General features: G+C 41.8%; 1 protein-coding gene across 3 annotated transcripts in view; it reads left to right on the top strand.

Annotated features, from left to right (window-relative positions):
• The first annotated feature begins 12730 nt into the window (after window positions 1-12730).
• The window catches only part of USP2 (ubiquitin specific peptidase 2), a 29274-nt gene continuing 16663 nt past the window's right edge, over window positions 12731-25341 (top strand). Inside the window, exons 1-2 of one of the 3 annotated variants that reach the window (XM_074215264.1) lie at window positions 12731-12958; window positions 20583-21382. In XM_074215264.1, coding sequence (XP_074071365.1) covers window positions 20624-21382 — 759 coding nt within the window. In that variant the 5' untranslated portion in view covers window positions 12731-12958; window positions 20583-20623. Of the gene's footprint in view, window positions 12959-13302; window positions 13409-14577; window positions 14678-20582; window positions 21383-25341 lie in introns of those variants that run through there. The other 2 variants (XM_074215265.1, XM_074215266.1) reach the window with 2 other exon arrangements.

The raw sequence follows: 25341 nt of genomic DNA, 5'->3' as shown, positions 1-25341 counted from the left end.
GTGCACTGTGGCACAGGATTCTAATCCAGAGGAGAGAAACACCAGAGGCATATGCCTGAGTCAGTTCAAGGTGACTATGGATCCCTTGTAAAGATGCGCAAACTGGTTAAGGGAAATTGTTATTATGAGTTTGTATGTACTTGCAAGGAAAGTGCTTAAATGGCCATTTGCAAGAAAAATAATTTAAGGAATATCAACAGGTATATTAGCTATTCTTGGGGATGTCCAATGGCACAAAATCAGGGATTTATTTTGATCAATTTTGGAGCCAGGAAGACCTAAATAAAGGCATTGGTATAAAAACTTGCCAGTGGAAGGAGGTATAGAAAATTTGGAAAATACCTATTATCATGATGATTATGTGGCCTATTTAAGAGGGTCCCTTGGAAATAAAGGGGAACAATATTATAAACTATATTCCTAGAAGACCAATTAGCACTAGAGGGACATTATTAGATTTGTAGGTCTACTGCCTACACACAGTTGTCCAAAGAGTTGGTTAGAGAGTTGCTATCTAGACTTAAGGGCCTACTACCTGGGCACAGGATGTAAGCTGGGGATATAGAACCCCTATCTATATTTGAACAGACTAATTAGGCTCCAGGCAGTTGTGAAATTATTACTAATCAAACAGCTAGGGCCCTAGATCTTTTGATCGATCAAGCCACCCAAACCAGAGAGGTAGTCTTACAACACACATTGGTACTAGACTATTTAGCTGAGGAGGGAGGAGTACAGTGAGAAATTGCACATTCTTTTATTTGCTTTGATTGCACTCAGTGGAATTATCCTACTGCCAATCTGTCTACCCTATCTAACTCAATTGATAACCCAGGTGGCTCAGGATAGTTTTAATAAAATGGTGACAATCACTTCTAATCAGACAAAAATGTTGATCCTAAAGCGACAAGGATGGAATCCTCTTAACAACATAAATCATGAGGATGATGATCAGATGGACCAGCAAATGTGAGTTTATATTACAGAAATTTGAAGAAATATCATCAAAATAAAGAGGAAGTATTGAGTGTGATAAAATCTGAGATTTCTTCAGTAGAATATTACAGATCAGAAAATAGTTGAACTATGTGCCCCTCCTCCCCTGACAAGCAACTACTGGGATATTGGTGAAGAATCAACTGATTCCATTTTATCTGTTGAAGTCTGGATGGATGTCCATTCAATTCCTGGGGCTGAAGGGATAATCCTGTTTTAGTTTGAATTATATGCTTTTTTCCTTAGATTAATTCATGCATTTAGATTGTGAAGACCACATTCCTCATTAATGAGGATAGGTCATGGGAGATGGGGGGATTGCATTAGGATAAATGTGACCCTTGAGGTCTTTTCCCTTTGCCTTGGTCTCTGTAATTGATTGGGGCTCATTCCTCCAGAAATGAATGAAACTTTCTCTTCATACCTTGAAAGATCTCCAAAATTTATTTAAGTGGTATTTGTTCCACAGGTGGAACTGGGCTTTAGGAAAATCATTTAACATATTGGGAACTATGATATCAGAGTCCAAATGTGACAGCTGCACTATCTTTGATTAAATTAATCTGTTAAAGAAACCTCTGTTGAACTTTTCCATTTTTAATGTTTGCTTCCTTTTTTATGAATTTAATCTGGCTTATTTGGGTCTTCCATCTAACTTTTTTTATTTATTACTTGTTTTTCCTTCCCTTGATGCTTGCTATTTCATGAGGTGATACTGCTCATCACTGTCCTCATCTTCCTCCATAAGATTTTAGAAATTTGTTTTTATTCTAAAACACTGCAATGCCCTTACCCTACATCTATACCTTGAACTTAAATAGTTACATTCTGGTCTTGGGGATTGAAAGAGATAATAGTTATGGAATATCACATATAGTGTCAATGGCTTCCAGCTGGATGCAATTCTCCAGGTGACTAAATTAAATTCCATTAAGGAGTGGAGAAACATGCCTTTCTCTATCCCAGTATAATAGCAATCTGACACATGCAAAAAGTGTCTCAAATGGTGTCTTCACATGAAGGACTCTAGGGAGCAGATGGAATCTTCACGAGGATGATACCACTTCTAGAAGAACTGTGCAAGGAGGAAGTGCCTTCATTAGATCAACCACTGCCAGAAAGAGAGAGCCAGAAGAAAAAGAACAAGACTGGCAGTTTGTCCCAATATGACCAGTGTGGAGGTAATATGTGAATTGGCTGATTAGCAGAAATGCTGAATGTTTTATGCTCCAATGAATTTTTTCTTAACAGACTTCCAGCAGATTACAAGGAAAATTATAAGCAAGCTAAATTCTGTTCTAATTATTTTTAATGCATTTTATTCATCTTTTATGCTTAACATTACCTTTTATGTATGGGAATAAATCTATTCACATCTGAAGTCGAAGTGATAAGTCAATAAATACAAGAATGGGGAAGACTAAGTCTACTAAACAGTTAGGTTTCCCCAAAGATGAGCCTAGGCAAATTGCAATGGCTAGAGGGGGCCAAGATGTGACAGTAAAGACAGCAATCTGGATGAACTCCCCTAACATTCCCCTTTAAAAATTTTTAAGATAATGTATCAAATCAAATTATGGAGGTAAGGATAAGGTCAGGGTACAAATTTTTTTCCAGCCCAATACAACTTAGGTGGTTGAAAGGAAAGGTCTGTGATCCCAGAGTAGGGGGCCAGTTCAGAGCTCATGGACAATAACACTATTTGTGGATCTGGGAAGTACCTGTGATAATAGCAGCAGCACTTTCTAAAACTCACAGGTCAGAGATGTTCCAGGGCAAAGGAACACTTGTGGCTACAGAAAGTCAGGGGATGTAATCAAAGATCCCTTTGGTGATCAAAGATCTAGCACTTGCAGCTGTAGGGAAGCAGGAGCCCTTCCTGAGCAAAGACCAGAGCATATCCCAGGAGGGCAGTGATCATACCTCTCCCCAGATCACAGCACATCAGAAGCACCAAAAACTTAGTGAACCCAAAACTACTGAAAATAGCAGCACCAAAAAGCCTAAAACTTGGGATAGAGCTTATCCCCAACCCCAGGTAAGCAGAGCCCAACTTTAATGTAAAGTTGAAAGGAAGGATTGGAAGTCTAGAAAAAATGAGCAAACCACACTCAAAAAAATGACTATTAAAAAAACAGTTCAAAACTCAAAAAAAGACAAGAAGAAGAAAATATATGCAAGCAAAGTCTCAAAGAAAAAATACAAATTGTACACAAGACCAACAAGAATTCTTAGAAAAGCTAAAGAAAGAGATAAGAATGGAAGAGGAAAAATGGGGGTGGGGAATAAGAATGACATATAAATATTAAAAAAAATTAACAGCCTGGTAAAAAGAAGCACCAAAAAAAACCCAAAAACAAAGAGAACATGAAAAAATCAAAATTGGAGGGCAACTGGGTGGTGCAGTAGATAGAGCACTAGCCCTAGAGTCAGGAGGACCTGAGTTCAAATTCGACCTCAGCCACTTGAATTATTAAGTGTTAATTCTTAATTATTAAGTGTTAATATTAAGTGTTAATATTAATTATTAATAATTCCCTAGCTGTGTGATCTTGGACAAGTCCCTTAACCCCATTACAAAAAAAAATCAAAACTGATCAAATGGGAAAAAAAGGTTCAAAAGCTCACTGAAGAAAATAACTCCTTAAAAATTGGAATTGGGGGATTAGAAGGGAATGACATTGTGAGACATCAACAAACAAATAAAGAATTCAAAAGAATAAAACACATGAAAATATAAAATAAAAAACTGAACCAGAAAATAGATTGAGAAGAAATCATTTAAGTATTAGCCATGGTCAAAAAAATAAGAGCCTAGACATCAAATTTCAAATTATAAAAACTGCCCTGATATATTAGAACCATAGGCGAAAATAGATATCTAAGAACCATAAGGAAAAATAAGAAATTAAAAGAATCTACTAATAAGTTTCTGAAAGGGACTTCAAATAGAATATTAAAATCAAATTCTAGAGCTCTTGGGATAAAGAGGAAAATATTAATAAGAAGACAAAAAACACTTAAAAATCATGGAGCCACAGACAGAATCACACAAAATTTTGCAGCCACATTAAAGGAACTGAGAGGTAGGAATATGAGGCATAAAACATATCAGTAGCCAAAGGAGCTAGGATTACAATCAAGAATAGCTAAACAGTAATACTGAAATAGAATATTTTCAAGCATTCCTGATAAAAAGACCAGAGCTGAATAAAAAATCTGACATTCAAACACAAGACTCAAGAAAAATAAAAACCACGAAAGAGAATTCACTCATAAGGGACTCGATAAGGTTAAACTGTTTACATTATTTTATGGAAAGATGAAATATATAACTCCTAACAACTTTATCATTATTAGAGCAATTAGGAGTCTACATAAACAAATGCCATGGGTATGAGTTGGTTAAATTGAAATGATATCAAAAAAATGAATAAGAGGGAAAGAAGAATGCACTAAGAGAAGGGGGAAGTAAGAAGAACTGGGGAGATTTTCTCATAAGAGAAGTGCTCAAAGAAGAACTTTTACAGTGGAGAAAGAAACAAGGGACTGACAGATAATACTTTCATTAAAAATTGTTCTAAGAGGGAAGAATATATATATATATATATACACTCAATTGGAAATAGAAATCTATCTTGCCCTAAAGGGAAAACTAGAAAAGGGAAAGGGGAAATAAAAGGAAGGGCAGATTAAGTGAGATCAGAAGCAAAATGGATTTTTGGAGAAAGGATAAGGTAATTGGAGAGAGATAGATAAACAGAAGAAAATAGGATGAAAGAAAATTCACAGTTAATAATCATAACTTTGCATGTGAATGGAATGAACTTGCCCATAAAACAGAAGGCATATAGCAGAACAGATTAGAACCTAGCAATATGTTGTTTAAAAGAAACACATATGAAACAGACAGTCATCCACATAGTTAAAATAAGGGGTTGGAGAACAATCTATTATGCTTTAATTGAGGTTAAAAAAAAATAAATAAAAAAATAAAAAAAACAAAGGTTGCAATCACAATCTCAGGCAAGGAAAAATAAAAAATATACTTAATTTCAAAAGAAAATAGGGGAAACCACATTTGCTAAAGATACAATAGACAATGAAGTGATGAACATATATGCACCAAAAGACAAAGCATTCAAATTCCTAAAGACACAAACAAAATCAATGAACTTAAAACCCTAAGGACAGTTGGAAACCAGGGGGAAATTTACAGCAAGTTCCTCTGATAAAGGCCTCATTTCTCAAATATGAAGGAAATCGAGACAAATTTATAAAAGAACCATTCCCCAATTGATAAATGGTCAAAATGAACTGTTGTTGTTCAGTCTTCATTTTCAAGGAGAACCAGTGACATTACAGGATGATGTCTTGACTTGCATGCGATTTGAATTTAAGTGAGGCAGAGTTGCACATAGTTATCATTGAAGACTTGTGGCAGGACAAAAGTCAAGCTGACTGATGACATTATTCTTTCAAAAGAAATTAAAGCTATATAGAATTATATGAAAAAATACTCTAAATCACCATTGTTTGGAGAAATGCAAATTAAAACACCTCTGAAATACCACCTTACACCTATCAGATTATCTAGAGACAAAAAAAAAAGGAAAATGATAAATGCTGGAGGGAATGTGGTAAAATAGAGATACTAATGCCATATTGGTGATGTTGTTGACTCACAATCTGGAACTATGCCCGAAGAGAAAACCATACATAACCTATGACTTATGTTACATTAAAAAACAATAAGAAAAATTAAAATAAGAAAATGACTCCATTTAGCACTTTTTCTGAACATTTTGTGAAGTTAAGTTTTAACTTCTTGTGAGTTAACATTTGAGGAAAATCATAGAACTACTCCCTAAGCCATCCATCATCTGATTTTGGAAAAATCCCAATCTACTCCACCCATAATAAATGAGGTGTTTAATATCTATCTACATTCTGCTTGTTTTACTTTCTTCAACCTATAATAACTATAGAAAACACAAATCAGGGTCCTTGATTGACAGAGAACCTTGGACCCTATTTGTTTCTGCATCCACGTGTATTGCTAAATAAATCATTGTCTGGATGTAATTACTCAGTTTCTTTTTTTTCCACTGAAACACCCAGAAATACCACTACTAATTCTGTATCCCCCCCAAAAAAATAAAAAAAGGAAAATATTTATAGCAACTATTTTGGTTGTGACAAAGAATTGGCAATCGAGGGGATTTCTATCAATTGAGGAATGAGTAAAGAATTTTATTTAAGATTTTGATGGGATACTTTTATGCTATAAAAAAATGACAAGGTGCGGCTAGATGATACAGTGGATAAAACACCAGCCCTGGAGTCAGGAGTACCTGGGTTCAAATCCGGTCTCAGACACTTAATAATTATCTAACTGTGTGGCCTTGGGCAAGCCACTTAACCCTGTTTGCCTTGAAAAAACCTAAAAAAAATGACAAGCAGGATAGTTTCAGAAAATCCTCAGAACTGATGCAGAATTAAGTGAGAAGAACCAGGAGACTATTGTACTCAGAAACATTTTTAATTGTAATATTGTAACAACTATCAACTGTGAAGATTTAGTTTTATTGATCAATACAATGATCCAAGACATTTCCAAAGGACTAATGATGAAAAATATTATATGCCTCTAGAGAAAGAAATTGTGAACTCTGAGTGCAAATTGCAGTATAATTATTTCTCTTTATTTTTCTTATTTTTATTTTCACAATATGACTAATATGGAAATATTTTGTGTGATTTCACATGTATAATTGATTATCATACTACTTGCTCTCTCAGCAGTTACCAAATGAGATTGAAAGGAGGAATAGAATTTAGAAATCAAATTTTTTTTGGATAAGTCTAAAAGGGAAAATACAGAACTAAACAAATTTTTGGAGAAGCTGGAATTAAAAGACATATCTAAGTGGAATAGAAAAGAAAATACATATTTTTCCATACCACTTGGAACTTTTTCAAAATATGACCATATATTCTTTCTTTTTTTTTTCAGGTCTGAGGCCAGATTTGAACTAGATCCTCCTGACTCCAGGGCCAGTGTTCCATCTACTGCACCACCTAAGCACCCCAATTATGGCCATATATTAGAGCACATTGCAAATAAATGTAAAAAGGATGAAATAGTCAATATATCCTTTATAGACTATAATGCAATAAGAATAGAGATCAGTTCAGGGACCACAAATAAAACTTATAACTCAATGAAGAATTTAAAATGAAAACTTAAATAATGAGTTGGTCAAAGAACATCCAAAAAAAGTATTATGGCATCTGAATGCAGATCAAAGTATGCTATTTTCATTAATTTTTTTGTTTTTTCAATCTAATGAGTTTTTTGTTTTGATTTTTCTTTCACAGCATGACTACAATAGAAATATGTGTAACATGATTATACATGTATAACCTGTATCATATTACTTGCTGTACTAGGGTGGGGGGGGAGGATGAGAGGGAGAAAGCATTACAAAAATGAGTGTTGAAAATTATCTTTATATAAAATTGGAAAAATACATATTTTAAAAAACAAAACAAATCATAAAAACAATAACAATGTAAAAGAAAATGATAATGATGAAGTAACCTACTAAATTTTCTGGGATGTAGATAAAGCAGTCTTCAGGGAAGAAAAGCATATCTTTAAAATCATACATTAACAAAATAGAGGGGTCAGCTAGATGGTACAGTGGATAGAGCACTGGCCTCTGAGTCAGAAGGACCTAAATTCAAATCTAACCTCAGACACTTTAATAATTGCCCAACTGCTTGACCTGGGGCAGGTCTCTCTTAACCCCATTGCCTTAAATAAATATTTTTTTTCTAAAAAGAGAATGAAACAAAATAGAAAAAGAAAATTATAGTACTAAATATGCATTCTTCAAAATTAGAAAATAATTAAAATGACTCATTTTTAAAAATTTTTTCATTTTATATATTATTTTCCCCAATTACATGCAAAAACAATTTTAACATTCAATACTTAAAACTTAGAGTTCTAAATTCTCTCCCTCTCTTTCAACCCTCCCCCCTCATTGAGAAGACTAGCAATTTGACATGTGCAATCATACAAAACCTATTTCCATATTAGGCATGTTGTGGGGGGCAGACCAAAAGGAAAAAAAGAAAAAGAAAAAGAAAGTTTAAAAAAAAAGGTATGTTTAAATCTGCATTCAGACTCCATCAGTTTCTTCTCTAGAAACGGATAACATTTTTTCACAAAAAAATCCTCAGGAATTGTTCTGGATTGCTGAGAATAATTAAGTTGTTCACAACTAATCATTATACAATAATGTTGTTACCATGTGCACTGTCCTGGTTCTGCTCACTTCACTTTGCATGAGGTCATGTAAGTCTGCCAGATTTTTCTGAGAGAATCATGATCAAATGACTCAAAGATTTTAAACAAGTCTATTGTATACAATTATTTATACAATTTACACAAGAAATCATTTATTATAAGCAAGTGGGTTTTATACTAGGGATACAAAGATGTTTCTACATTTGAAAAACAAACACCATAATTAATCAGATACACTGGTGCAGTGGATAGAGTACTCTGTCCAGGAGTCAATAAGACCTGAATTCAAATATGACCAACCCTGAGCAAATTTCTAAACCCTCTTTACCTCAATTCCCTCATGTGAAAAATGAACTGGAAAAGAAAATAGAAAATTCCTTCAGCTATCTCTGCAAGAAAACTCCAAGTAAGGTCAAGAAGAATTGGATATTACTGAACAACAACAATCATATTAGAAACCAAAACATCTAAAACTATATATTTCAATAGATGCCTTTGGCAAAGTACAACATTCTTTTCTTCTGAAAACCCTACAAAATATAGGCCTAGAAAAACATTTTTTTAAAGTAAAAAGAACAAATAAAGAGTAAGCAAAGATTCACACTCTTGTCATTTTTATTTGGTATAATTCTAGAAATGTTAGCAATAAGACAAGATAAAGGAAATAAAGGAATGAAGATAGGTAAAGAAGAGATAAAACTATCCCTGTTTACCAGTGATATGATGGTTAACTTGGCAAATCCTGGGGAATCAGAAAAAATACTAATTGCTTCAGCAAAATTGCAGGCTACAAAATAAATCTTCAAAAATCAATAGCATTTCTATATATAATAACAAAACACAATAAACAATAATAGAAGGGAAATCTATTATACAAAATGCATAAAATATCTGGAAATCAACCTACCAAAGTATGCATAAGATTTATATAGATTTAATTATAATGTTCTCCTTAAAGAAATTGAAAAAAATTTAAATAACTGGAGGAATATTCAGTGCTCATAACTAGGCAGTGACAAGATAAAAATGACAATAATATTAAAATTAATTCACACTTATAATGCTATTCCAAAGTACCAAAGGGATACTTTATAGCACTTGATAAAATAATAAGATGCATTTGAAAAAAAGCCAAAAGATTTAGTATATCAAGGGAAATAGTGAAAAGAAATGAGTGGAGGGGGGGGAATAGCACTTCTAGACTTCAACCTCTATTATGAAGCTACTACTAGGAAGGATCATCTAACAAATAGAGCAGAGCAAATATAGATAAGATGACTCAAAAATTTGAAGTATTCAAGAAAAGTCAGAGACATCAATCACCTCTCCCATGGGTCTTATTGAGGATTCCTATGGTTAATCTCATGTTTATACTTTGTTCTTGAAGAAGACCATGATATCAGGAAGGTAATACCATGATATGCAAGTGAATTGGATTTGAGTTAGGATACACTGTGCAATGTCAATGACCTCTTAATTCTAAGGTTTTAGTCAATCAATCAATCAAGTATTTATTAAGCATGTCAGGTTAAGAATTCTAGGATTTTACCTGCTCTGGGTGACTTGTAATTTAATCCACTCCACTCCTCAATGGGGTGGGTCATGCTGTCAGACGAATTAGATGCATCAGTGAGGAAGCACATGGTCCACTTTATTTGCTGAGACTTATAACCCAAACCACTCTTCACATCCCATCCACCCCATTCTTGCCATGCATCCTACAACACCACTGCATACAGACTTGTACTCCCACTTCTTGTTTTGAGATCAATAATCAAACTAATACTCATCATTCATCCCATAGACCCCCAACTATCTTGAGATACAACTTCTATCCTGGTGGGTGGGGTAAGGATGTCTAAGATCCTAATTAATGACTGCCTCTCCCCTATCATTTTTGGGAAAATCCCAATCTCTTTCCTTACTTTCTAGACATCTTTCTCTTGGGCTTCCCCCAATTGCCTAGTTGCTTCATAGTCTTTCTCACCATCTCCACCACAAATCATGATTGAATCAATGCTATCATTTGTTCCTATAAGAGCATATGGTCTCTCAGATACTTAATTACCTAGTTGTGTGACCTTGGGGAAGTCATTTAACTCCATTGCTTGCAAAAATTTTTAAAAACTATATTTGGGGTAACTGGGTGCTGCAATGGATAAAGCACCAGCCCTGAAGTCAGGAGAACCTGACTTCAAATCTTGCCTGAGACATTTAATAATTACCTATTTGTGAGACTGTGGGCAAGTCACCTAACCCCCGATGTCTTACCAAAAAAAAAAGAGTATATGGCCCTATTCAAGATGTTTATAGCTTCCATCACTCTGCTATCTATGTGCTCTCACCTTTTAGAATTTAAGCTCCTTGGAACTATCCCAAAAGTTACTAAACTGAACCTACCTTTTGACCCAACAGCACCACCATTCAAGGTCTAGTCCATCAAGGAGATAAAAAAAGGAAAAGTACCTCTAGGTACCAAAACATTTATAGCAGTTCTTTTTGTAGTCGTCAAAAATTGAAAGGCTAAGGGCTGTCCTGTTGGGGAGTGACTAAATCATGGTTTTTGTATGGGGTGGGATATTATTGGTCATAAGAAATGATAAAATGGGGGTGGCCAGGTGGCACAGTGGATAGAGCACCAACCCTGGAATCAGGAGTACCTGGGTTCAAATCCGGTCTCAGACACTTAATAATTACCTAGCTGTGTGACCTTGAGCAAGCCACTTAACCCCATTTGCCTTGCAAAAACCTTAAATAAATAAATGAAGAAAGAAAGAAAGAAAGAATAAAATGAAGAGTTTCAGAGGAAACTGAAAACCTCAATGGTGATGCAGAGCAAAAACAGTAGAAATAGAACAATTTATACAATGACAAGAACAATTATCGAGAAAAACAACTTAGAAAAACTTCAGAACTCTGATTAATGGAACCATGAGTCCAGAGGGCTCTTCCTTTCCTGCCAGAGACTTAAAATCCATGCTTATTATTTGGACTGGCCGATGAGAAGTTGTAGTGCTATATTACGCATTTTATAATGATTTTATTGGGGGTGGGAGGGGTCCAGCGGTATTGTGATGATGGTGGTTCCATTTGAGGGGTGGTGAAGGGAACGGCTTATGAATGCATGCAAAAATGTATTTTTTTAGAATGTACAATCAATCAGAAAAATTTGAATTACCCTGCTGTCAAACGATTGACACTACTGTAATCAGTTCCTGCTCTGAAGGAAGGAATGCCTGATCTTCAGAAGGCAAGCTCCTTTTGGGGCTATCTGCTGTTGGCGCTGTCCTTGACTGCCGTTTCTGCAGCTCGCTTTACAGATGAGGGAACCGAGGCAAAGCGGATTCAGGCCTCACTGACTCGGCGGCAGGTGGCGCAGCGGAGGGCCCGCGGCCGGGAATCCGCGATCTTCGCCCAGGAAACCCGAATGAGGTCAGGAGGAGCTGGTCCTCGGCGGCCCGGCCGCTGCCCCCGCCGCTGGCGTCACGCAGTCCGCACAGCGCTCCCATCCCCTCATTCCTTCGGGATTACCTTTGTTCCCGATGGAATGGGGACAGGCGGCTTTCCGCGGGATGCTGCATGGAAAGGTGTGTCCGCGTGAGCAAGAGGAGCCGGCCGGCTCTTCCCAGGTTCTTCATCCTAAGAAGCCCTTCCCGGCCCATTAGCACCCCTCCTCCGGAGAGGCCAGAAACTGCCTTGCTTGGCATTTTATTTCACAGCGCTTAATACGAAGAGAGTCCTTAATAAACTATTTTGTTGTTGCTTAATGATGTTATATCACTCTGAATAAATGAAAATATGAACATCCAGAGTCCTGGCTTCTGCCCCAAGCTATCCTTAGATAAAGGCAGTTAAGGGAGGCCTCTGCCTGACTCCCTGCCTCATTTTTTCTGAGCAACCAGATAGATGGGGGGCAGTTTGGAGTCTTCCAGAGGGAAAACGGGGAGGGCATAATTGAGGAGGGATTAGAGATCCTACTGAGTGGAAAATACAGGCGAAGCTTGGAAAGATGATGTCTTTACTGCTAATGAGACGGATGACCTGAATCCATCCCAGGAAGCTCGGAGCTAATCCGGTAGAAGCCGATTGGACCACTGAGCGGGAAGCTGGTTGCGGTAGCCATCTGTGCCCGCTGCTTCCCCCCCCCAACTAATTTGCAAAAAAAAGAAAAGAAATTGCAAAACGAGAGAGTTGAACTAGAGGTTCATAAATTCATTTCTGGCTCCTTGTGGATCTTCTTCCTTTGCAGCGCTGTCTTCCATACCTCGCCTCTAGCCCCTCGTGCTTCTCTTCCACGTGTCTCTGTTTACATCAGTTGCCTCAGAAACCCAGGCTGGGAGGAGCTCCACCAGGTCGTAATAATAAAGGGCCAATGGGAGCTCCGCGTCTCAGTGACGCAAGGACGCACGGGGCGTGTCCAGACCGGCCAGGAACGCCGTGCGGCGACTGGCCGCTGGGCGGCGCGGTTCCCCCGGGGAGGACCTCATCGGGGCCCCCGGCGGAGGTGGGGAGAGGCGGGCAGGAGCCGGGCCAAGGAGCCCTCTGCGTCAGCTGCCGCTCACTGCGCCGCGCCAGTGTCAGGCGGGACGTGCCCGCAGCTCCATGCCCGCTTTCAGTCCGGCCCATCCACCCCTAGAGAACCGGGTAAGTGCCACCTGCTGGGGGGGGAGCGGCCTCTGGCAGAGGGATGCTCGGGGGGGCCGCCGGCTGTTGCCCCGCAGAACGCAAGGAAGCCCCCCCCAAGCCCCAGAGGGGAGCAGGGCCGTGGGGGCGGGGAGCCGTGCCTCCGGGGGCGCGAGCCGGGCGGGGGGTGCCCCCGGGCCAGGACCGGCTCCGGCTCTGGGCATCAGCCGTGCCCGGGTCGAGGCAGCCCGGGTATGTTTCGGAGAAGCGGGATGGGAGTTGTGCGGCGCCCATTGTGACAAGAAGGCGGCGTGCCGCTCAATGCCCCCTCCGGAGGGATTTCTGGGGAGGGGGAGAGGAGGCCAGAGGGGAGAGAGGAGACAGAGACAAGAGAGTGTGGTTCCACGGTCGGCCGGCCAGGCGGCGGTCAGACAGGGGAGGAGAGCTGCTGCCGACTCCAAACTGGACGAGGTAGCTCTAGAACTACCCGCCCCCCCATCACCTAAACAACTGAAACTTCCCATCACGTCTACCTAGGGCTTTGAGGTTCACAGAACCCTTGCCCTCTCTTTAGGGCTGAACATGCCCGTGGCCATGGCCACCTGGCCCAGCTCTTTAGAGAGCCAAGAGATGTCTTCGAGAGAGGAGGGGAGAGCTGCAGGGAAGGGGGTGACAAAGGAAGAAACTCCCATTGCCTAGATCGTCCTGAGGCGCCTAGCGTTGTTGGAGACGGGGAAAGCATGGAGAGGGGTGGGGCGGTGCAGCGGCAGACATTCAGCCCCCTCTGATGCTGTAGAGTGCCACCTGCTTGGGGTCAGGGAATGAGGACTGGAATGAGGGCCGGCGCTGAGTCAGTGACATGAATTGGGACAGGGTGGAGACAGGTGCCTTGAGTCACCTATGGGAAGGTGGGCTACACGGAGGACTGTGGAAATCTTGGGGAACGAGATTTTTAAAATGCCTAGAAAGGTGAGAAATACCAGTATTTTCCTCTATCCAGTGGTAAGGCACAGCCCTAGGAATTTGGGGATATTTTTTAGCAAGAATGGGATTCCTTTGATCACCTGTCAGCGACCTTGTACCTTTCTCACTTTTTTTTTTAAGCCTGACAGAAGCAAGCAGTGTTTTGAGCCAAGACTAGGTATACTGAGAGTTTGTTCAACCTACTTTGTACTCTGCTATGATAGTGTGACCAATCCTGCCCTGGTTAGGAGAATGGAGGGATTTGTAAGTAGATGCAAAAAAGAAAGTTTTGGAGTTGCTTTTTAACTTTGAACAAGTGTGGCACAAAGGGTTGACAGGCAAGACTCTTTTCTTCCTCTAAACCTGCAACCTCCTGGTAATTTCGGTCCTATGTTTCCTTTCACTCCACCATCTTTTCTCTTACCCCTTTTGTAATATTGAACCCCTTGTTGTGTCCTTTCTCACTGTACCCTTCCCTGAGTTCTTCCCTTTGCCTACTGCTTGCTCATTAGGGACAGTATCACCCCACCCATCTTTAGGTGGGCATGGTGCTGCCCCTTTAAGTCTCTCTGGATCCTGGAATGTGAGTGAATAGCTGTAGCCATCCCTGTGAGGTCAGATAAGATACTATATATATATCAGAGCCAGTAACCTGAGCTCCGGATTACCCAGCCTGGAGTCAGGCTTCACTCCTCACTCTCCACACCATCCTGTGCCCCTCTGGGGAAGAAGAGGCCCCCAGAGTCCTGATCAACCCTTTTCCCCCGGGGACAACAGGTCAGTGACTACCCCCATGACTCTGAACATATATAGGTACCTACCCTGCTAGTTGGCCTGGGGGGAATGGGGGGAGGGGTAATAGATGGCAAAAGATCTACCCATAGCTGGTGCTGTGAGCCAGGCCAAGGCCTTAGGAGCTGGATAGCAGAGGCAAGACAAGATCTGGCCAAGGAACAGGCAGTATACTTAGGAGACCTATCCTCATGGGTTTTCTATATTGTCTAAAATGCTAGGAGCCCACTGTATGTTCAGTGGAAGTAATGAAACAACTTTAGGAACAGTGAGACACTAGCACCATATTTGCTTTCTCTGGAAAATACGAAGATACACTTCCCAACTAAGAAATTGTCCTGGGTGCCCATACAACCATACCTTCTTTTTTAATTATTCAGTGTTAAAGACTTAATCTGATCTCTGAGCCCTACTTACTCTACCTTTCCCACAAGGCCCCTAAGAAACTTGGAAACATTAAGGGGGTTGCATTTTCCTGACTGATTTCTCCTTCCCACTGCCCCAAAAGGGGTCAGAGTTTGTTAATCATACAGAGCAAAGCAAGCTAGTCCCAGATAGACACAGTTTACCAAAAGAAGGTGAGAACAAGATTGGGTTAGGGAAGGAGGCATGAGAATAAACAGAGCCCTTGACTAGTGAGAAGATAAACCTACCAGGCCCCCTCTCCTCTCCACCTCTGCCCTTTTTCTTCCAGTGCCCTCCAATTCTAATCTGTCTTGGATCAGCACCATGCCTCAGTGGTACCAGTCTCCTTACTGTTTCCCTCAACAAGATGAGCACAGTGGTTTGACCCCTTTCTTGCCCCCAACCCCACAGGACCTCCACAAAAGGCACATTAGTTAGCCTGACCACATTCCAATCCCGTTAGCCAGTAGCTTTAGGAAGCCATGAGGTCATTGCTGAGGAGGCCCCAAAGCACCTGATATGGGGGGGGGGGAGGTCAGAGGTAGAACTCATCCTAATTGAGCACCTGTACCCCTGAGCAAAGACTTGATCCCTAGATGAAGTTTCCCATGAGCCTCACCTTGAACTCTCCATCCCAGACCAAGAGTCAGAGCAACACAACATGGGATTCATTCACCCTGGAAATCACCAGGAGATGTTTATAGGTAGAACAGATCAAAGGTCGGTGGAGGCAGCAGCCAGGACATGGGATGCTGCCCGCCCTCACCTACCCTTGGGACTGGGAGTATCCAGGATTCCCATTGAGCAAGTCATTCCCCTGGCTGGACAGGTTGGGGAACCCTTCAAATTAGGGACAGGAAATAACAGTGGCTGATGCAAGGGAGCTGACTGTCCTGGTGGTGACAGGGTTAATTTGTAACCCCCTGAGTCATCTAGCTTGTTGGCACTTTGGGCCAAGTTAAATCTGGAGTCAGAGTTGGAGGGGGAGGTCCATGGCTGTAGATAAAGAACTCCTAACTTGTGTCCAGGATGCTTATGGCATGGGCACTATGAGGGAGATTGGCACCATGGGTGAAATGGAGTCTTCCTGGATGATATCTTGACTGCTCAGTATTGTTCCCGGGCTCAGGTTGCTCCCGGCTTCACTTTCACCTGCCTACCAATGGAAAATCTGAAGGGCTGTCTCCTACAGGGGCCTCCTGCCCTCCACTTGACTGCTTGGACTGTATGGACTAGGAGGATATCTTGAAGGCATACTGATAGCCTTCTTCCTGAGACTTTGGCAACTCCCTTGTAAACCCCCAACCTCAGGGAAGGCTAGACCCCTTCCATTGTCTGAGACCTAGGGGAGGTGAGGGACTTGGGGCACAGAGCCCAGGGAAGTGAGCTTCCTTAGGGAATGTCCTTGCCTGGATGCCTCTCAAGTACCTTATCTCTTCTGAGTTACCATGGGAGTGATCTACTACAAAGAGGGTATAAGCTTAGCCAGAGTGTTCTGGCAGAATCAGAAAGAGAACTCTACAATCTTAAGAGACAGAGCAGGGGAAAAGTACCCAGAGCTAGGCAACTTAGCTGCCCAGTGTGTCCAAAGTGACTGGCACCAGGGGAGGTACCCGCCTGCCAGGAGCTGCATGTCAGTACTTGCCAACCCAGAATAAACAGGAGGAGAGGAGATGGATGGGGGGGGGGGGCATAAGAGGCCCAGGGAGTGAGAGGGAGCCCAGCCAATAGGATCTTTTCTTTCTGCCCCATGAAAGGGCCATTCAGTAGGGGTGGTTCCTGTGGCAACGAGGAGACTCGTAGCCACGTGAGCTCCTCTACCCTGTATGAGAAGGCTGGACCCAAGCCCCTCTCCCTGCCACACTGTGCCAGCCTCCAGGGATACCCCTGAGCCAGGTAATTCCCAAGAGAGCCATCATGAATTATTCTTTTCCTCTGAACTAGAGTTAGGTGGACTAGGGCTTGAGCATGCCCTGGGACCCCAGCCCAAACCAGTACCCCCTAAGACATCATGCTGTCAGGTTTCCAAGAAGGGATTGTGTGATTGAACATTGGGGTGATGCTTAACTTACTACATCAGCTGTCCAAAATGACGAGGAAGACAGTCTAGTCTAGTCTAGTCAGAACTAGTATGAAAATAAGAATGTTTAAACTCACTGAGATTCCATTTATGCTGGGGTTCTTTTCTTTGTTTTTGCCATGGACCCTTTAGCAGGCAGTCAGCTCTTCTCAGAACTGTAATTTTAAATGGATCAAATAAATTACACAGGATTGCTAAGGAAATCAGTTATATAGAAATAGATTTTTTTCCATCCAAGTTCATGGAGCTTCTGAAATCTGTGGAAACCCAAGTTAGGAACTATTACTGTAAGGGAAAAGACTGTTTTTACTTTGGAGAGTTACAGAATTGGAGGGAAGGAAGAGACATCTGTCCCAGCCATATCCCACTACTCCCAAATAATCTTGTAAGCATCTTCCCAAGAGTCCAGTGTCAAAAGACAGGTCATCAGCTGCCAAAACTCGTACTGGTACTGGTGGTGGTGGTGGTGCTGGTGTGGCTCCAGGAGGAGATGTGTGAGCTCAGCCTGAAGAAGGGCAGGATGTCGCCATGTCTGAATGGCTGCCTACTTTAAGGGAGCTGGGCTCCTGATGCTTGGAGTTTGTCTGATGGTGAATTATTGATGGAGTTCTCTAACAGTGAAATAGAGCAGGACTGGACCAACTTCCCCTTCCCCCACCATCTCCCTTCTGTCTGCTTCTTCTCCCCTAGGTCCTGGAAAAGAGAGTCCCCAATGTCTCTTCTAGCCCTTCCCCAACTACACTTTTTAATCACCCAGGTTAGAAGGCCACTGCTTAGGGCTTGGATACATGTCTTAGTGTCTTGGCCTACCTTGGGATAAGGGCAAGGAGGACTATCCCTTTAAGCTCCTATTTAGATTCCTTTTGCAGTTGCTGCCAGAATATATATCTCCTACCTCAAGACTGGTTTCCTAGAGATCTCAGCCAAGCCCGAAGTATTTGAGGCTTGGCACTAACTCCAAAGAGGGCTGGGCTCTGGGCCCTTTGAATGCCCCGGGGAAGGGAGGAGGGAGGCTAGACAGAATCAATGCCTACTATATCTCTCCAGTGCCTTCCACCACCACTACCCTAGTACTTCCCTGTTGATCTCATCAGGAGGCAAGACTGGGAACCCACTGGGCAAGATAATAGAAAAGCAGAATTAGGACAGCTCTGGAGAGAGGAGTAGGTAGACCATTTATTATTACTAGAGGAAGGGTAACAGAAGAGAATTGATATGGCCAAAAGAAAGAAACCTGGAGTCCAGACTGTGATTTCCTAACTATTATTCCTCATAAGAGTCCCCAGTTAGCCTTCAAGGAAAAGGAGGTGTGAGCACCCATTAACACACTCAGGTCCTTTGATATCCTATCCTGTCAGCACTTCTTCCTCCCTAGTTCCTTTGGCAAGAATGACTGGTCCTGGGGCAGCTAAGTGGTGGTGCAGTAGCCTTGGAGTCAGGAGTACCTGAGTTCAAATCTGTACTCAGACACTTAATAATTACCTGTGCGACCTTGGACAAGTTACTTAACCCCATTGCCTTGCAAAAAAAAAGGGACTGGTCCTATAGGGAGGCTGTCCTCAGTACAGGCTAAAATCGGAAGCCTTCCAGCTTTATGGGTAAGGGTGGAGGACTGGGTAGCAGCAGAATTGACCTGAAGAAGTCCAGAATCCTGGTCTCTAGCCCCTAGTCCTGTTCCTACCCAGCTGTGTTTAATAAATGCTGTTGAGATGTTTGGCCTTTGTAAAATTATACCACCTCTCTGTGCCTCATTTTCCTCACTTGTAAAATGAGGGAGATGCATTCAACACTCTAATATCTAACATTTCAGCAGAAGAACAAGTAGAGTTCAGAGGAAGCAAGTTACCATGAAAGAGCCTTGGGCTTGGAATCAGGAAATGTGAGCTGAGGCCGTGGCTCTGCCATCATACCCTGATGTATGACCTGGACAGGTCTTCACCTTTTCTGGTCTCATACATATGTAGGAGTTGACTTAGAAAGAATGTTGGATTTGGGGTCAGAGAACATGGTTTCATTTCCCCGCATGTCTCTTCCTTTCTCTGGGTTTCCCTTTCATCAAATGCATGAGAGCGGGGATTGGACTAGATGGCTTCTAAGTCTCTGTCCAGTTCTGACTCTGTAAATCCTATGATCTCTAAGAACTATCTACTCCAAACCAACCACTAGGGTCCAGTGGAAGAGGGCAGTGTTGGCTGCAGTACCGGATTTTTGCCTCTAGGGGCCCCCTTTGCATAAGCTAAACCCTTTGATAGATCTTGGAGAATTTGTGGGATTCCTTTGAGGTTCCTAGAGATGTTTGCTAGGACCCTTCCAGCTGTCTACTGTAGAAGGCTGTTTCAGGGTCAGCTTGAGGGTTAGCAGAGGTTAGGTTGGGTCAAAACCAGGTATGGTCTGGATCCTTTCCAGAGCAGTGCAAAGACTAGTAGAAAGAATATTGACCTAGAGCTCAGAGGATCATAAATCTAGAGCTGGAAGGAATCTTAGAGACCATCTAGACCAACCCCCACCATTTTTTACAAACGAGGAAAATGAGGACCAGAAAGGCCAAGAGACCTGCCCTGAAGTCACACAGGCATTGAGCTTCCAAGTAAGGAGACCTGGGGATGCTAGTTTCCGGCCTTGCCTTTGATAAGTTTGTGACTGCCTTCCTGAGTAGTTTCTCTATCTAAAATAAAGCAGTTGGACTGCTAAGATTGTTCTCTACCTATAACATTCTGTGATTCTAAGATGGTTAAGCTCACCTGTCATGTCAGTGTTGGGTCTGTGGCTTACACCAGAATGATGCTTCTTCTACCCTCAAAGGGACATCACCCAATGTGTCTGCTGGTTCATGAGTCTTGCTTCTTGGAGTCCTCAGTATGAAGTAAGGAGAGCTTCACCAATCCTCTTCAACTCCATCAACTACTCCAGGAAGCTAATCTGAGAGCTGGGCTAGGGAATGGAACAGTCTGTGGCAGGGAGGGGTCTGGGGGACCACATAGGGTGTGGCTGCGTGCTGGCTTGCCTGTGTGTGTGTGTGTGTATATATATATATATATTCCTGTAAACTCATCAGATTGGCTTTGTATGGTCTCTAAACATAATATAGCAGTCACTCTGAGACTGTCAGAGCTGGGATGGACCTTAGAGATCTTCACATCCAACCTTGAGAAAAGGGAGACTCAAAAAAATTGATGTGACTTGCCCATGATCACTTACTTGGATAGTAATTACTTTAGAGTCATGTCACATGTGTCTGAATTGTATGATTTGTGTGGGTTTACTGCATTAGTTGTCTCAGTGTTAAAAATCTGGGAGGCAGTCTGTGTTTCTGAGGATGGGGAAATTAAGGGTAATGGTAATGGTAATGGTGGGGGAGCTAGTCCTAGAGGGCTGTCTTTGATAGCTGCTTCCCTTATCTTACAGCCCATGCCGCTCCCAGCCCCCACTGAGCTTCGCCCTGAAGGATGTCCCAGCTCTCCTCTACCCTGAAGCGCTATACAGATTCATCACGCTACGCAGACACCCCTTATTCAAAGACCAGCTATGGGACCTACACCCCTTCTTCCTATGGAGCGAACTTGGCTGCATCCTTCCTGGAAAAGGAGAAACTCAGCTTCAAGCCAGCACATCCCTCTGGATTTCTCAACACCCGTCCCCGTACAACATATGGCTCTGCCTCCATCCTGGACTATGACCGAGGACGTCCCATGCTGAGGTCTGAGGTTGGAGGTAGCAAAAGAGGAGAGAGCCAAAGTAGGATCAGTGATCGGTCTTCTGGCAGTGGACTCAGCGGAGGCAGCAACCTGCCTTATGGAATGCCCTGTAACACTCTCAACTACCTGCCTGTGAATGCCCGGGACCAGGTAGTGCCCCTGACCCAGAAGAAGTCTAACAGTCACTTAGACCTGGCCCGAGATTTCTCAGGCCTTCGGACCACAGACAGCTATAGAATGGATCCTGGGCCAGGGAGGAGCCCAATGCTTGCCCGGACCCGAAAGGAGTTGTGTGCCCTTCAGGGACTATACCAAGCAGCCAGTAGATCAGAGTACCTATCGGAATACTTGGAGAACTATGGGCGCAAAGGCAGTGCCAGCCAGGGGTCATCCCCAGGCCCAAGGGCCCTGGAAACCCTCAGTCCCACTTACCGTCCAAGTGGCCGCTATAGTCTGTGGGAAAAGGGCAAGGGCTCCAGTCCTTCCACTTCCCCAGGGCGAGATATTATGGTGAGTTAACCCCATGGGCACTGAGGCTGGGAAGGTAATCCCCCAGGGTGTGGAGAGGGTCACCAAAAAACCTTATGAACTGAGCTTTTATACCGTCCAGTTGACTGATAAATTGACTGAGATGGGTGGTAGTGATGGAAAACTTTAGAAATCTAACCTCCATTGCTATCACTCCTAAGTCCCTGTGGAGGGGAGGGAGTAGGAATAGGGGGAGGGTGTCACAATATGACCAGGCTCCCTATTGGTCAGTGCTTGATGAGAGAGTGAGGAGACCTAGCCCACTCTTGTCCCTGGCTGAACCCTGGCTTCGGTAAGCTGTGTTATAGGGTTTGGGGAAGGGGGGAGAGGGGGAAGGGGGAGGAGCTGGATGACTTGCTCAGGAATGCAGAGCCTCCAGAACTACTGCTATTCTTATACTCTCCTTTTCCATGGAGTCTGCCAGACCCCAGGGTCTCTAGAAAGCTCTGCTGCTTCTCCTTTTCCTATATATTAAGGCCTCCAGACCCTTTCTGGACCAGGACCAACAGTAGCTCTCTCCACATCAAATCATCCATCACATCTGGAACTCCCCAACTCCTTGTTGGGTGGGAAAGAAGTCAGAAGCAGAGCTTATAGGCAAAAAGAGAAGCCAATCTCCTTTGGGCTGCTGCTTCTTTCTTCTGCTTCCCCATCTTCACTTGAGGTTTTGTTTCCATTCTTAGCTGTCTTATGACCCTAGATTATCAATTGGGGTAGTCAGAGAGATAACAAAATGGCTTTCAAAGTCATATATTTGAACAACTGGGTTTCTTAAGTGACTTTCTATTTCATACACCTAAAAAATGGCAGAGAAACTTAATGTGAGGCTTTGGATCATGCTCATGACTTGCCTTGGACCAGAGTGAATAAGGGATCATAGAAAAGGACTCACAAGAGTTGATGTCACATCTCCATCCTCTGAACTCTCTTAGTACTTTGTTATGTGGTCTAGGATTATCATGACAGATTTTTATGACACCAAAATAGATACAGATATGTCACGACAGTGGAATCCTAATAGGTCATCCTGATGTCATCATTGACAAATATTTATTGGCCAGTGTCCTATTGTGTAAGATAGACAGATATGAAATTCACTTCCTGTTGTCAAGGAGCTTATCTATTTTGGAAGATAGGTCGTAGTCAAGTAACAGTCACTAAAACACATGACAGTATTGATATATAATATTCAAATTGAATGATATGGAGAGCAATGCTTTAGGAATTCAGAAGAAGAAAATATCATGGGTAGGATGGACAGAAAAGGTTTGAATTCATCTGGCCTTTACTAAGTGATGGAAAAGGAGAAAGGAAAGAAGGAAAGAAAAAAAGGACTTTTAAATCACCTATTTATTAAGCTAAGAAATTATCTCAATTACTAATATAATTAGAAATGGTCTCACTTAATCCTCAAAACAACCATGGGAAAGTAGATATTCATTCCTATTTTACAATTGAAGAAACTGAGACAAGAGAGAGGTTAAGTGACTTTTCCAGAGGCCAATTTTAAACTTGTCTTTCTGACTTCAGACTTAGCACTCCATTCACCACCCCACTTATCTGCCAATTAAAAAAAACTTAAATACTGGAGAGAAATGGCATAAGGATATCCTAGGCAAGGAAAATGTGGAAAGGTGGAATTGGGTCCAGTGGGGTAGAGGTCCTTAAATCAATGTGGGTTAGAGTAGGTTGTTCATCTAAGGGGATATTGGGAGATAAAGTATATCATAGCATAGAAGGAAGTATTTAATGACTAGAAACTATGTGTATATACATACATAGTAAAATTATATATATACACATATATTTATGTGGGTACATATATAATTGTCAATTTAGTGGATATATATCATAACTTATCCTATGGACTGAGTTCTGATTGTCTGGATTGCCTCCAAAAGTGGCACCATCCTTTCAGGCCTGGCCCTCTAGTCCAGCTTCAGCTTTGCACCTGAGGAGGACATAGTGGAGTGCTAAGTTCTGCTGGTGAGGTTCCAACACCTGTAAATGCTGCCCTCATTGCTGGGAATAACCACAAAACTCTCAAGTAGTAGAACTGTCCTCTGTAGTAAATTAAAGCTTACAAAATATTCTACATACATTATTAGCTTACCGAGTCTCATAAACTTGTAATGTAGAAACTTCAAGTATTGTTTATCCCCATTTTATAGATGAAGAAACTGAGACTCAGATTAAGTGATTTAACCTGGGGTCACAGCTTTCTGAATCAACATTTGAACCCACAACCTTTGACTCCAAATTCAGGACTTTATCTACTAAACCAAGCTGCCTGCCTATTTCACAGTAGTTTGGGGCTTTTTGAGTGTTTTTCAGGCCTACATTACCTCTGGCCTAGTCTCCTAAAATGGGTTTCACTTTCCAATCTAACCTCTACACAATTGCCAAATTAATATTTCTAAAGCATGGATCTGACCATGTTGGTCCCTTGTTCAAGAACAAAGTCCCTTTTACCTGAAGAGAAAAATCAGAATCCCTATGTTTGACATGCCCAGTGTAGCTTCAGCCTACCTCTCTCCAGTCAGATTACTCCCCTTCCCACCCTCAGTGGGAAAGTTTTCCAGAATATGATATTCCAATCTCCTATTTCCATATCTGAAGCACACTCCCTCCTCACTCAACCTCAGAAAATTCCTCATTTTCTTCGAAGTTCAGTTCAAGTGCTACCTGGGATATAAGAACTCTCCTGATTTCCCTCAGTTACTAGAACTACTCCACCACCACCACCACCACCAAGAAATTCTATTATACATATCTTCTATTTTCTTCTCTTTGTTGGTGTTTTCCCTCAATTGAAGATAAGCATTGTCTTGGTTTTGTCTTTATAGCCACAGACCTAGCCCAAAGCTTAATAGGAGCTTGGTGCTTAATAAAGCACCATTTGTTGAATGAATGATTAAATATAGGGAATAAATTAATGAATTTTGTGGGAGAATGGAAAGGAAATGATAGATGCTGCTCTATAGCTTTGTCTGGACACCAAGGGAGAGGGTAAAAAGTCAAAGCAAACTTTCTGGTGCAAGTCCTGGGTAATTTAAAAGGAGGGTGGAAGGACCATTCAAAGAAATCAAGTTTGAAGGGCAAGATTGAAGGTGGGGACTGGACTGATAGACTGGAAGAAAGATAAGGAGGCCATCTAGTTCAACCTTCCCCAGCCCCCAATGCTCCAGTTGTATAGATTAGGAAACTCAGGTTTTGGAAACACAGTGAATCTGGGGTCCTGACTGGGTCAATTCAGCAAATAATGTATTATTTAAAGTCCTGGCAGTTACCATTATAATATAATGACAATGACATTACCATCATCATCCTGATGGTTAGATATCTAGAAAGAAGTTAAAATCCAAAATTAGACAAGTCAAGATTGAAGAGAAATTCAAATCAGCAGATATTAAATGCCTGTTCTAGCATGACTGGGAATACAAAAACCAAAAGTAAAACAGCCCCTGCCCTCAAGAAATTTACATACTTTCGATTAAGGAGAAAAGTATATATTCATACAGCTAATGCATACTAAGTTATTTCTGAAGAGAGATAATTATTTTTGAAGGAATAAGTGGGTCCCATTGCTTAAGGGCAAAATACTAAAGCTTCTGTTTGGCATTGGAATGCTAGACTTTAGAACATATTAGGGAACAGTCCTGTACAAAGGCACAAGATGGGAAATAGAATTCAAAGTTCAAGGAATAACTTGTAGTCCAGTTTGACTGGAATGTGGACTACATGAAGTTAGGAGATATGAAAGATCATCAATAAGGTGGGTCAGAGTCAGGCTGAAAAATCTATTTTATTCTAGAGACAATAAATCATTGGCAAGTCTTGAGGAAGAGAATTATATAGTCATACCTGTGACTGAGGAAGATTTATCTTGGTAACTGGAGGAGGAGGGTAAGGGGGAAATAGCTGAAGCAGGGGAATCAATT

Source organism: Macrotis lagotis, chromosome 1, assembly GCF_037893015.1.
Source record: "Macrotis lagotis isolate mMagLag1 chromosome 1, bilby.v1.9.chrom.fasta, whole genome shotgun sequence".
NCBI classification, from domain to species: domain Eukaryota; kingdom Metazoa; phylum Chordata; class Mammalia; order Peramelemorphia; family Peramelidae; genus Macrotis; species Macrotis lagotis.
This window is presented reverse-complemented; position numbering and strand designations above follow the sequence as displayed.